This window comes from Oncorhynchus masou, chromosome 24 (assembly GCF_036934945.1).
Source record: "Oncorhynchus masou masou isolate Uvic2021 chromosome 24, UVic_Omas_1.1, whole genome shotgun sequence".
In the NCBI taxonomy this organism is placed as follows: domain Eukaryota; kingdom Metazoa; phylum Chordata; class Actinopteri; order Salmoniformes; family Salmonidae; genus Oncorhynchus; species Oncorhynchus masou.
The window spans coordinates 62443788-62458063 of NC_088235.1; the positions used below are offsets into that span (position 1 = coordinate 62443788).

Genomic DNA, 14276 nt, shown 5'->3' on the forward strand with positions numbered 1-14276 from the left:
ACTGAACTGAGAGGAAAAGCTCTACCTCGTTTGCTCTGATGGGTTTCTCGCTCGCTCTCTCTCTGTTCTCGCTCTCTGCTCGCTCTCTGCTCTTTTCTTTTCTCCCTCACACCTTTCGCTCTCCAGGCATTTCAAAAATATATTTTCTGTTTCTCCCATTTCTATTTCTAACTTTCTCTTTCTCCTCATCCCTTGATTTTCCTTCACACGTCTCCTCAAGCTGATTGGCTTTTGGAATTTTCCTGCCACTGTGTTCTAATCCAGCACATGAGAGAACGTAGAGCAGGTCAGAGGGAGTAGTAATTCTGATTGCCAGAGGGATGGTAGGTTAGTTGATGGCATTACAGAGACGATACATACGGTAGATAGTGGCAAAGTGAGATCCTTACATTTTTGCACATAAAAGCTTTGGTAGAGTTACACTGTTACAAAGTGTTTTTTTTATGTACACAATGCAAAGAAATACAGACAGCTCCCTTTTAACTCAATTCTCAATCACAAGGTTCTTGAATGGGGCGGCAGGGTAGCCTAGTGGTTAGAGCGTTGGACTAGGTACAAATCTGTCGTTCTTGTCAGGACCCGGTTTTGAACCTGGGTCTCTGGAGTGAGAAACAGTCACTTAACCAACTGAGCCACGAATAGACAGCAGAACCCAGAAGATGAGGCAGACACAGCAGTACTTAAGACGGTGTATTTAATAAAGAAAAAATCCTAAAATACAAAAAATGGCAAATCCAAAAGGTGGTAGGTAAAACACAAAAAGACCTCAAAAGAAACTAACCAAAAATAAACAAAAACAAAAAACAGAATACCACAAGAACGTCACCCGGAATCGACAAGAGCACACAGAACACTAGGGCAGGGTGCTAACATACAAACACAGAGCACAGAACTGAGGGAAACAAAGGGTTTAAATACAATCAGGGAAAACGAGACACAGGTGCAAATAATAATGGGGATCAAGGGAAAAACATAGGGACAAAAAGCACAATGGGGGCATCTACTGACCAAAACCCGGAACAACCCTGGCCAGATCCTGACAGAATCCCCCCCCCTAGGAACGGCTCCTGACGTTCCTACCAGCTCTCTCAGGGTGGAGGACCCTGAACTGACGAATGAGGTCAGGGTCCAGGATGTCTTTGGCAGGAACCCAGGAGCGCTCCTCAGGACCGTAGCCTTCCCAGTCCACCAGATACTGCCAGGACCGCTGCACCCGGCGGGAATCCAGTATCCGGTGGATGGTATAAGCCGGCTGGCCTCCAATGACACGAGGCGGAGGGGAGGTCTGTCTGCCGGACAAGGGGAGAAAAAACAACAGGTTTTAACAATGACACATGAAATGTGGGATTAATCTTAAGGGATCTGGGTAAGTGTAGGCGATAAGAAACTTGGTTAACTCTCCTGGCAACCTTGAAGGGACCGATGTATTTTTGGGACAGCTTTAGACTCCACCCGTAGAGGTAAGTCTCTTGTGAAGAGCCAGACTCTCTGGCCGGGCGCAGGGTAGGCCCGGGACGGCGACGTCTGTTGGCTTGTTGTTGATACCTCTGTGAGGAACGCATCAGATTAAGACGGGTCTTCCTCCACATAAGCCGACAGCGTCTTGAACCTCAATGAAGGCACTCTGACTTCTGCCTCCTGGTCCGGGAACAATGGAGGAGCATAGCCAAACTGACACTCGTGCGGGGACATACCAGTGGAGGAGGAGCGCAAGGTGTTGTGCGCGTATTCGGCCCAAACAATAAAGGATGACCATGTGGACGGGTTGTCACGAGTCATACATCGGAGGGTGGTTTCCAGCTCTTGATTCATCCTCTCTGTTTGGCCGTTGGACTCCGGATGGTACCCTGAAGATAGACTGGCAGAAGCCCCCATGAGTTGGCAGAAGGCCTTCCAAAACCTTGAGGCGAACTGGGGACCTCTGTCAGAAACCACATCTTGAGGAATGCCGAAGACTCGGAACACATGATTAATTACCAACTCAGCCGTTTCCTTGGCAGAAGGTAACTTAGTCAGAGGGACGAACCTGGCCGCCTTTGAAAACCTGTCGATTATGACTAGGATAGTAGTATTGCCATGGGATGGAGGAATTCCAGTAATAAAGTCCAATGAGATATGGGACCAGGGTCTGTGGGGAACAGGTAAAGGGTGAAGGAGTCCTTGAGGGCGGAGGTGAGAAGATTTGCCCTGGCAGCACACGGGGCAGGCATTGACGAAAGTGGCAACGTCTTCTCTTATGGTAGGCCACCAGAACTTACGCTGGATGAACTCCAAGGTGCGACCTACGCCCGGATGACAGGTGAGGCGAGAGGAGTGCCCCCACAGAAGGACCTGAGTCCTCACTGCCTTGGGGACAAACAACCGATTGGCAGGGCCTCCTTTAGGGTCCGGTTCGCTAGCTTGAGCACGTCTCACGGTATCCTCAACTTGCCACGAGATCGGAGCCACAATCTTAGCAGCAGGAAGGACAGGCATGTCCGTGTCATCTCGAATGGCAGGCGTAGACTCGGGACAGGGCATCCGGTTTGAGATTCTTCGACCCGGGCCGATAGGTGAGGATAAACTGGAATCGATTGAAGAAAAGAGACCATCTAGCTTGTCTAGAGTTCAATTCGCCTGCTGGATATACTCCAGATTTTTGTGGTCCGTAAGCACTTGAAACGGGTGAGAAGCCCCCTCGAGCCAGTGTCTCCATTCCTTCAATGCCATCTTAACCGCTAGGAGTTCACGATCCCCCACATCGTAGTTCTCTCAGTCGGGGTAAGCCGGTGTGAGAAGAAAGCGCACGGATGAAGCTTCTTGTCTTCACCCCTCTGAGACAGGACAGCTCCAACACCAACCTCTGATGCGTCTACCTCCACCACAAATGGTTCATCCGTAGTCGGTAGTATCAGGATGCTGCTTGAGTCCTTGGAAGGCCGTCTCAGCTTCTCTTCCCAAAAAAACCTTGCATTGCCACCTTTGGTTAAAGCTGAGAGAGGAGCTGCCACCAAACTGAAGTTCTTGATGAACTTGCGGTAAAAGTTTGTGAAGCCCAGGAAACGCTGAACATCCTTAACGGATTTGGGGGTGGGCCAATCCGCACCGCCCCTACCTTCCTAGGGTCCATTTGGACTCGACGGGTTCCACTACAAATCCCAGGAATTGTACTTGGGATGAATGGAATTTACATTTTTCCGGCTTAACGTACAGATGGCTGTCCAGGAGGCGTTTGAGTACTTGTCTGACATGCTTATTGTGTTCTTGAAGGAGCTCGAAAAGATGAGGATGTCATCCAAGTAAACGAACACAAATATGTTAAGCATATCCCTAAGCACATCGTTTATGAGCGCTTGGAACACCGCTGGGGCGTTGGTCAGGCCGAAGGGCATCACCAAGTATTCATAGTGACCAGTAGGCGTGTTGAAAGCGGTCTTCCACTCGTCACCAGGTCTGATTAGTTCCGCAGGTCAAGCTTAGTGAAAACAACTCGTCCTGGAGCAGCTCACAAGCTGTGGCCATAAGGGGTAGCGGGTAACGGTTACGGACGGTTATGTCATTGAGTCCCCGGTAGTCGATGCAAGGACGTAACCCACCGTCTTTCTTGGCCACAAAGAAAAACCCTGCCCCGGGGAGGTGGATGGACGCATGAGGCCTGCTTCCAGAGCGTCCTTGATGTAGGTATCCATAGCTGCTCGTTCGGGTGGAGATAGGGAAAAGATCCGACCCCTGGGGGGCAAGTGCCCGGAAACAGGTCGATGGGGCAATCGTAAGGTCTATGGGGTGGTAGCATGGTGGCCCTCTGTTTGCTAAACACCAGTTTGAGGTCATGGTAACACTCGGGAACTCGGGTCAGGTCGATGGATTCTAAAGACTCGGGAGTAGATTTCGGGGAATTCTGGAAAATACAAGTAGCTTGGCACGTAGGACCCCACTGCTTGATAGTGCCCACAGACCAGTCGATCTGAGGGTTATGGCTGTGAAGCCAGGGGTATCCAAGGACGAGAGGGAACTCGGAACAGGAGATCAAATGAAAGTTCATCAATTCCTGGTGTTGTGAAACTGAAAGTCTCAAGGAGGTAGTGACATGAGTGACAAGTCCAGATCCCAAAGGGCTTCCATCCAATGTAGTAACCCTCATGGGGTCACTTAGAGGTTGAACGCCATTCTCCTTCGCCCAGACACCATCCATGAAGTTACCTGCGGCTCCAGAGTCTACCAAGGCTTGAAGGTGAAGCTTGTGGTTGTCCCAGGAGAGGGTGACTGGAATGAGCAGACGGGAGTTGGACAGATGGGAGGAGGTTATGTTTCCCGTTACAGTTCCCCCGGTCTGTACGGGACAGAGCGTTTCCCTGGAGCCCGGGACACGTGGAACGGAAATGGCCCGGTTTGCCGCAATATAGACAGCGTCGCTCCTCATCCGGCGGTCTCTCTCAGCCTGGGAGATGCGTCCAATCTGCATGGGTTCCGGTGGAGCCAGCGATGATAAAGGTGGGGACTCGGAGCTGGGACTGATAGGGGCTAGAGGTCTACGGTTGAGTCTCTCTCTCTCAGACGCTGGTCAATGCGTGAGGCCAACTTGATCAGGGACTCGAGATTGTCCGGTGGTTCCGAGTGGCCAGTTCATCTTGGATAGTGTCGGAAAGGCCTTTCAGAAAGCACACCGTGAGCGCCTCGTTGTTCCAGCCACTCGCTGCTGCCACCGTGCGGAACTGGATGGCATAGTCCGTCACGCTGCGCCAACCTTGATGGAGAGTCAGGAGCTGTTTGGCTGAGTCAGAACCACTGCTTGGGCCTTGAAACACTCGTTTGAATTCCTCAGCAAAGGCAGAGTAGCTGGCACAGCAGGAACTATGGGCATCCCACACAGCAGTAGCCCAGGCCAGGGCTTTTTACGACAGCAGGGTGATGATATATGCGATCTTAGACCGGTCGGTGGAAACGACGAGGGTTGCAGCTCAAAGGAGAGAGAACATTGAGTGAGAAACCCTTTACAAGCACTTGGATCACCTGAGAACCGTTGGGGAGGTGGAAGACGAGGTTCAGCCAGGGGTTAACTGCCATGGGTACGTGAACTTGAGGTACTGGGACGGGAACTGTTGCCGGGGTAAGTCGATCAGATATTTGCTTAATGGAAGTCAGCATCTCCGACAGAAGATGAGAATGTCTAGCCATTAAGGCCTCTTGCTGAACCAGGGCGGCTTCGTGGCGTTGGACAGTCTCCTGGTGGTGGGACAGCGTGGCAAAAAGGTCCTGGGAACTGGCTGCCTCTGGGTTCATTTTTGGCTCTGTGTTTCTGTCAGGACCCGGTTTTGAACCTGGGTCTCTGGAGTGAGAAACAGTCACTTAACCAACTGAGCCACGAATAGACAGCAGAACCCAGAAGATGAGGCAGACACAGCAGTACTTAAGACGGTGTATTTAATAAAGAAAAAATCCTAAAATACAAAAAATGGCAAATCCAAAAGGTGGTAGGTAAAACACAAAAAGACCTCAAAAGAAACTAACCAAAAATAAACAAAAACAAAAAACAGAATACCACAAGAACGTCACCCGGAATCGACAAGAGCACACAGAACACTAGGGCAGGGTGCTAACATACAAACACAGAGCACAGAACTGAGGGAAACAAAGGGTTTAAATACAATCAGGGGAAACGAGACACAGGTGCAAATAATAATGGGGATCAAGGGAAAAACATAGGGACAAAAAGCACAATGGGGGCATCTACTGACCAAAACCCGGAACAACCCTGGCCAGATCCTGACAGTTCTGCCTCTGAACAGGCAGTTAACTCACTGTTCCTAGGCCGTCATTGAAAATAAGAATTTGTTCTTAACTGACTTGCCTAGTTAAATAAAGGTAAAATAAAATAAATAAAAATGAATAGTGTTCTTAATTGGGCCCTGTAGCCCATGGTCATGTCATTTATAGTAGGATTCTTTAGCCCTATTTACACATGGCTATGATCCGTAGTGGATGAAGTTAAGCTAAATGGGGTCACAACACTGGTTGGAGTGGCTTAAGAGAGGGGGAGAACAAATGTCTTTGGAAGAAGCTGCTTCTCTTTTTATGGATGAGGGATATTTTATTTATTCCCAAATCACACACTAATGCTTGAAGTCCGACCATTCATACACAGATTTAGCCTTCCCTATTAGGGTGTTATCATCAGGACTGCAGTTGTGTTGTGTGTGTGTGTGTGTGTCTGTCTGTGTGTCTGTGTGTATGTCTGTGTCTGTGTGTGTGTCTGTGTGTGTTTGTGTGTTCGCTAACTATGGTCCCCATATAGAAAATGATCTTGATTATGTTTTCTTCGGTATGTTTATTTGTTTACAAAAATACAGTAGCTGTTCAACTGAATGTATGATCGGAAGCACCCACGCACTTACTTAGAGAAAGTAGGAAACCAACTCTGTGGCATAGAGCCTCTTGTAAAATGCCTGAGAGTTGGAGTTTCGGTTTGTTGTTGGGGAGGGGACGCTTTTGAAGTTTACTGTCTTGTAAAAGCAGGCATTATGTAAACAAATTGTTACATATCAGCGCAAGAGCGTAAGAATTCCTAATGAGGCCTTTGGGAAGCGCTGGGTGCAGACAGCTCCACAATAGCGCAGTGTTAGTGTGGATTTAGGTCATTACTTTGTGTTGTGCCCCTGTCCCGCTCAGTGCTGCAGGGCTGCGCTCCCAGCTCCAAGCTTCCTCTCATAGTTATTATTTAGTTGTAAGCTTTTGAGGACGACCTTCCTAAAATGTTTTCTATCAAACCACCAAACCACCCATAAGCTGACTGCTGGAGCTGGACAAACCCTCTATACACAATCTGTTTATCTGGGTCTGAGTTAAGCTCTGTGTAGCAGATATCTGGGAGAGTTTGTGATCTGGCAAGATGGCGCCAACAGAGATGGTCGCCTCACTTCAAGTCCTTAGGAAACTATGCAGTAATTACTTTTTTATGTATATTTCTTACATTGTTAGCCCAGAAAATCTTAAGGGTTATTACATACAGCTGAGAATAACTATTGGATATAAGAGCAACGTCAACTTACCAACATTACGACCAGGAATACGACTTTCCCGAAGCAGATCTTTTGTTCGGACATCCACCCTGGACATTGGATCGAATCCCAGAGGCTGACCCAAACATTGTCACCGCAGGAGAGGCAGGCGGAGTGGCCTCATGGTCAGACTAAGAAGGCGAGTACACCACTCACCGTTTCCGAGCATATTAGTCGCCAATGTCGAGTCTCTAGACAGCAAGGTGGATGAAATTAGGGCATGAGCTGCCTTCCAGAGAGACATCAGAGATTGTAACATTCTCTGTTTCACAGAAACTTGGCTCACTCAGGATATGTTGTCAGAGTCGGTACAGCCACCGGGTTTCTTCAAGTGTCGCGCCAACTCAACTCAATCATCAAGTTTGCAGACGACACAACAGTAGTGGGCCTGATTACCAACAACGACGAGACAGCCTATAGGGAGGAGGTGAGGGCACTCGAAGTGTGGTGTCATGAAAACAACCTCTCACTCAACGTCAACAAAACAAAGGAGATGATTGTGGACTTCAGGAAACAGTAGAGGGAGCACCCCCTATCCACATCGACGGGACAGTAGCGGAGAAGGTGGAAAGTGTTAAGTTCGGCGTACACATCACGGACAAATTGAAATGGTCCGCCCACACAGACAGCGTGGTGAAGAAAGCAATAGCGCCTCTTCAACCTCAGGAGATTGAAGAAATTTGGGTTGTCACCTAAAACCCTCATAAACTTTTACAGATGCACAATCGAGAGCATCCTGTCAGGCTGTATCACCGCCTGGTACGGCAACTGCACCACCCTCAACCGCAAGGCTCTCCAGAGGGTAGTGAGGTCTGCACAACACATCACCGGGGGCAAAATACCTGCCCGCCAGGACACATGCAGCAGCCGATGTCACAGGAAGGCCATAAAGATCATCAAGGACAACAACCACCTGAGCCACTGCCTGTTCATCCCGCTATCATCCAGAAGGCGAGGTCAGTACAGGTGCATCAAAGCGGGGACCGAGAAACTGAAAAACAGCTTCTATCTCAAGGCTATCAAACTGTTAAAACAGCCACCACGAACATGGAGAGGCTGCTGCCAACATACAGACCCAAATCACTGGCCACTTTAATTAATGAATTTAATAAAGGTATCACTAGTCACTTTAAGTAATGCCACTTTAATAATGTTTACATATCTTACATTACTCATCTCATATGTATATATTGTATTTCATACCATCTATTGAACCTTCCCTATCCTGCACGGCCATCGCTCATCCATGTATTTATATGTACATATTCTTATACACACAAACGTAAAGGGATGGAATAAGGTAGTTGTTATGAATTTGTTAGTTTACTTGTAATATATCACTGCACGGTCGGAACTAGAAGCACAAGCATTTCGCTACACTCACATTATCACCTGCTGACCATGCGTATGTGACAAATAAAATGTGATTTGATTTAATCTAGCATCCACTTTGTTGCTTAAGTCCTCAGTGGTGAGTTTGCTTTGCTCAGGCAGTAGGGAGAAGAAGGCGAAATTGAGGATGGAAAGGGGGATTGGGGGGCTAGAGCTGGGAGATTAGAGCGTGAGAGGGGGTGTGAGGAGGGGAAGAGATACTTTATTTCCCTTTATATAGTATGTGTTGGTTGGCCTGTTCACCAGTGATGTACTGTAACACTATTCATGTCTCAGTCTCTCACACACAGACTTGCACATGAACACACACACAGACAGACAGACAGACACGTCACTTTATTTCCCTATTGACTGGTCATTATTGCCATCATCAAGTCTTGAAGTAATCATCAACATCATCATCATGTCGTTATCGTCATAATAATATGTTTCAATGCTTCCTTCTCCTCAGTTTGCTCTTTCCTAGAAATTAAAGACAAGCAAGCTGCTTGCATAGAGATATCAGACAAGCGGATATTGAACTAAGCTCTATTTAGGACCTGACTGGAGAGTTGATACACTACTTTGTGGCTGTGTCCCTTAGAAGGAGCACTGCTGTTTTAGGGAGAGAGAGCTGTGTTCTATTTCTGCCTGTGGTGGTGGAGATGGCCGAGGCAGTGGCAGTAGCAGCAGCAGCACTGGGTTGCCCATGCTATCACAGGGTTAGTCAGCATCACTGGACTGGACTCACACAGAGTGCTCACTTTATGAGTCACTCTGATGTTGTGTGGTAGAGTGGTTTATTACTGGGCATATCCAAGGGAGCTAAGCAAGGGAAAAGGAAAGAATAATTCATCTAGCTACATCTATCTCGATGTATAAGGATGTTTTCCTGAGCGGGTAAGGGAGGAGAAGTATCCCGGGTCACCAGTAGGTTTCATGATGAAGAAGATGTCTTTATCTGGTTTAATCTGGTTATCTGACCAGATAGCAACCAAAATGCGCCCTTGGTCATGAAAAAGACACCTTTACCTGGTTGTAATAGAGACCCATTGGTTGTAATTTGATTATTTGACATCTTGTCAACCAGAAAATAACAACATTGTGGCAAACTGTGTCTCAGAGCAAGTTTGAACTCAAATCCCAAACGCCACTCAGGTTCTTCTTTCTGCTCCAGCCAATGAAATAATGATCAGTGTTCAAAGCTTTTAGCCAACAGACCTGTGAAACATCTAGGGGTTTGGCCTCTCTCTCACAGCTCTCGACTCCCCCTCCATTTTACTATCCTAATATGAAGCACATTGCTTCGCTTTACAACAGGAGTATAACCTACCTGGCTGGCATGAAAATGAACCACAGGAAAAGCGTTCTCCATTCGCTATTTAAGTGCATAGATGACAGGTATTTTTTTCCGCTGCCCCTGTTCCCAAGACAGGTGCATGTTACTGGTCCATTCTAAATCCAATTAATTTCACACATAAATTATTTAGTATATGTAAAGGCAAAATGAAATCAAGGATAGTCTGAAGGGTGACAATATTAGCCTATCGCTTGTGAATGATATATTATCACTTGGGAATGATGCCCAGCGTGTGTGCAGTAAGGCAAGAAACAGTGCAGCCTTTCTTTTGCAACGTTTTCAAATCATAGTCACACACCGCATGTAGCCTAGCCCATAGGTTTGTATCACAACTAAATTACAAATAACTTCTTAAAATGAAGCACATTAATCCTCATTAAAACCGGTGTAGAGCCTAACTGGCATACATAGGTGAGTTTCAAGTTTGGGGAAGATAATTTTCACCATAAAAATGCACCTTTTATAAAAAATATAAAACAATTGTTCACAAAACAACAAGTAATGCACCTTTACAATAAAGCATCACATGCATAATCGCATTTGCGGTCACTTTTGAGAATGGTGTTTTCCAGCTAATTGATAGCATTTTGGAACATTCGCACTTATAGCCTACTGCTGTTTGCATATTGCTGCGCTTATAATATGAAGAAATAGCGTAATGGTTTATCAACATTTAAGCTAAACGTTCTGATCTGTTGCATCAACCTCATTGGTTAAAAAAAAATTGACGCGAGTGGTTGTATTAATTTGTGATCTATCGCATCCCACAACTGTCCCAGACTATGTTTGGAATATTTATTTCTCGCACAGAAGGACAAGTTGACCAATGGAATAGGTCTACTTTTGTACTATGGGGGATAGTATATTGACATAGGCTAGTGCTTTTGCTGTTTGTTAGGCCTACTCATCTTATTGGCTGACGAAAAGCAAATGTCGACAATTCTTCTAACATATGCGCCTCGGAATTCGATAAGAAGGACGTGCACAGTTGCGTCCCCGATGTGTCTGTCTTCAGGCTATGTGTGGAAGCCAGGAGATGCTAAATGTGTTTATGTTAATTAACTGTCAATTTTCTTGAGATGGGCAGTTTGCTGGACAATCACCGGCTGACAATTTCATGACCATCACAGCCCTAAGCCAAACTGTACTAACCTGGCCGGGTACACATCCATCCACCACATAAAAAGATGTCCAAGCCAGCACAGTTTGGTTGGGATCAGCACTATAGTGTTAAAGGGGAATTTCAAATATTAGTGTCATCATGTCTATGGGATTCATTTCTTGGTATCCAATTGTTTATTAGTTACTATCTTGTCTCATTGCTACAACTCCCGTACGGGCTTGGGAGAGACGAAGGTTGAGGGTCATGCGTCCTCCGATACACAACCCAACCAAGCTGCACTGCTTCTTAACACAGCGCGCATCCAACCCGGAAGCCAGCTGCACCAACGTGTCGGAGGAGACACAGTGCACCTGGCAACCTTGGTTAGCGTGCACTGCGCCCGGCCCACCACAGGAGTCTGTGCGATGAGACAAGGATATCCCTACCGGCCAAGCCCACGCTAACCCGGATGACGCTAGGCCAATTGTGCGTTGAGCCACGGAACTCCCGGTCGTGGCCGGTTACGACAGAGCCTGGATGACGCTAGGCCAATTGTGCGTCGAGCCACGGAACTCCCGGTCGCGGCCGGTTACGACAGAGCCTGGGTGCGAACCCAGGGTCTCTGGTGGCACAGCTGGGGCTGCAGTACAGTGCCCTTAGCCGCTGCGCCACCCGGGAGGCCCATGGATCTATAGTTTGTCGCTGAATAAATATTTATTGCATATCCTCTGTTCAGAAGCACTGTCAATGATTATTCTCCAGCACTCAACAACTACACATTTTTTTACTGTGGAAGATTTGAGTGCCTTCTCTTGCCTGTCATTTATAATATGAATGTCAACTGTCACACACCCATGGCATAGTGTTGATCCTAAGTCGAATTTGACAAGTCATGTTTTTTGGGGAAACTGCGGCTGCTATTATTCAGCAACACTGAACGCTGCTTAACAAAAGTATGGAGCAAAGCAGTCAATGCTCTGAGGTGCAACATGGAAATGTAGATTTTATGGCAATTATTATGCATTACTAATAAAAAATACAGTTGGCTTTATGCTGAGAAATATTTCCATGGAGATAGTGGTTCTTGCCTAGCAGTTTGTTGGGTATATTTTCAAATGTATCACAAGGTGCGTTCTCTCAATTGATGTATTTATATAATAGCGTAAATCCAATAATTTATATAATCTGTCTGTTGTCATTGTCATGTATGTATCCTTTATATAACCATGGATGTCCGATTCAATTAGATATCCTCCTTACAAAGGAGATATGCTCCATTTAAGTATCAATCACCAATGGTATGTCACGAGCACAGTTATAAGTCATCAAAACGTCACTATTCTAAGTTTCACAGTTGTCTCTTGAACTGAGTAGTTCTTGTGCGGTTAGCAGAAAGACACATGCACAAACACACACACACACACACAAAAATCTTTCTTCTTCTCTCCTCCAGTGAAGTCATCCTCTCCAACATCGACCACAGCCTGTCTGGCAACTGGGAGTGCCAGGTGACCAGTTCCCGTGGCAACAGGTCCAGAGAGATGGAGATCGTTGTGTTGGAGACGTCAGCGCCCTACTGCTCAGCAGACAGGGTCAGTGGCAACAAGGGAGACTTCAGGTAAGTGCTTTGACCAGACCAGACACAAGGATCTCTTCGGGTCGAGGCTAAATGTCAATGTCAAAGGTCAGCTACAGTGCAGCAAGGTGGCTAAAGCCAATGCCTGACCTTATGTGGGCATTCAAGGAGACAGAGTGTTATGAGAAAATGAAATGTGAAAGCCCAATGACTTACTAAACTCAGCTCTGCTCAAATAGGAAACTACTGTAGAATATTTGATAACAAAGAAAGTAAACAGTCAAATGAAAAACATTTCCTTGGAATGCAAGCACTGTTTAGCTAGCAATTATCCCCACAAATTAGGAAAGCTCTGTGTTTCATATCAATCAATAAAAGGCAAATACATACAGTGCCTTGCGAAAGTATTCGGCCCCCTTGAACTTTGCGACCTTTTGCCACATTTCAGGCTTCAAACATAAAGATATAAAACTGTATTTTTTGGTGAAGAATCAACAACAAGTGGGACACAATCATGAAGTGGAACGACATTTATTGGATATTTCAAACTTTTTTAACAAATCAAAAACTGAAAAATTGATAATATCTTTGCAGTTTTGGAAACGTCAGAGTGTTTTCTTTCCAATTATATGCATAGTCGAGCATCTTTTCATGACAAAATATCTTTTTTAAAACGGGAACGTTTTTTTTATCCAAAAATGAAATACTGCCCCTAGAGTTCAAAGAGGTTAAATGCTGAGCTGTAGTCGATGAGCAGCATTCTCACATAGGTATTCCTCTTGTCCAGATGGGTTAGGGCAGTGTGGTTGCGATTGCGTCGTCTGTGGAGCTATTGGGGTGGTAAGCAAATTGGAGTGGGTCTAGTGTGTCAGGCAGGGTGGAGGTGATATGGTCCTCGACTAGTCTCTCAAAGCACTTCATGATGGCGGAAATGAGTGCTATGGGGCGGTAGTCGTTTAGCTCAGTTACCTTAGCTTTCTTGGGAACAGGAACAATGGTGGCCCTCTTGAAGCGTGTGGGAACAGCAGACTGGGATAAGGATTGATTGAATATGTAAACACACCAGCCAGCTGGTCTGCGCATGCTCTGAGGACGCGGCTGGGGATGCCGTCTGGGCCTGCAGCCTTGCGAGGGTTAACACATATAAATGTTTTACTCACGTCGGCTGCATTGAAGGAGAGTCCGCAGATTTTGGTAGCGGGCCTTGTCAGTGGCACTGTATTGTCCTCAACGCGAGCAAAAAAGTTATTTAGTCTGTCTGGGAGCAAGACATCCTGTTCCGCAAAGGTGCTACTTTTCTTTTTGCAGACCCTGCCACATACCTCTTCTGTCTGAGCCGTTGAATTGCGACTCTACTTTGTCTCTATACTGACGCTTAGCTTGTTTGATTGCCTTGCAGAGGGAATAGCTACACTGTTTGTATTCGGTCATGTTTCCGGTCACCCTGGTTAAAAGCAGTAGTTCACACTTTCAGTTTTGCGCGAATGCTGCCATCAATCCACGGTTTCTGGTTTGGGAATGTTTAAATCGTTGCTGTGGGTATAACATCGCCGATGCACTTTCTAATGAACTTGCTTGGGTGTAGGGCTGATCACCGAATCAGCGTATTCACAGCGTCAATGTTGATTGTCAACTGGAAGCCAGTGGAGAGAGCGGAGGAGCGGGGCGGAACATATCCCAATCCTGGACGTGATTGAAGCAGTCTTGAAGTAATCCGTGGAATCAGATTGGTCTGTGGACAATCGTTGAACAGACCTGAACGGGCGCATGATGTTGGTTGGAGCTTCTTGTTTTAGTCTCTGTCTGTAGGATGGAAGCAGTCCTTCCCCGGGA

The 14276-nt window shown here is 46.5% G+C and overlaps 1 protein-coding gene across 1 annotated transcript in view; it reads left to right on the top strand.

Annotated features, from left to right (window-relative positions):
• Positions 1–14276, top strand: part of LOC135512444 (adhesion G protein-coupled receptor A3-like) — a 268454-nt gene that overhangs the window by 86983 nt on the left and 167195 nt on the right. The window contains exon 8 of the mRNA XM_064934473.1: positions 12321–12485. Within this exon, the coding sequence (XP_064790545.1) occupies positions 12321–12485 (165 nt within the window). The remainder of the gene's footprint in view (positions 1–12320; positions 12486–14276) is intronic.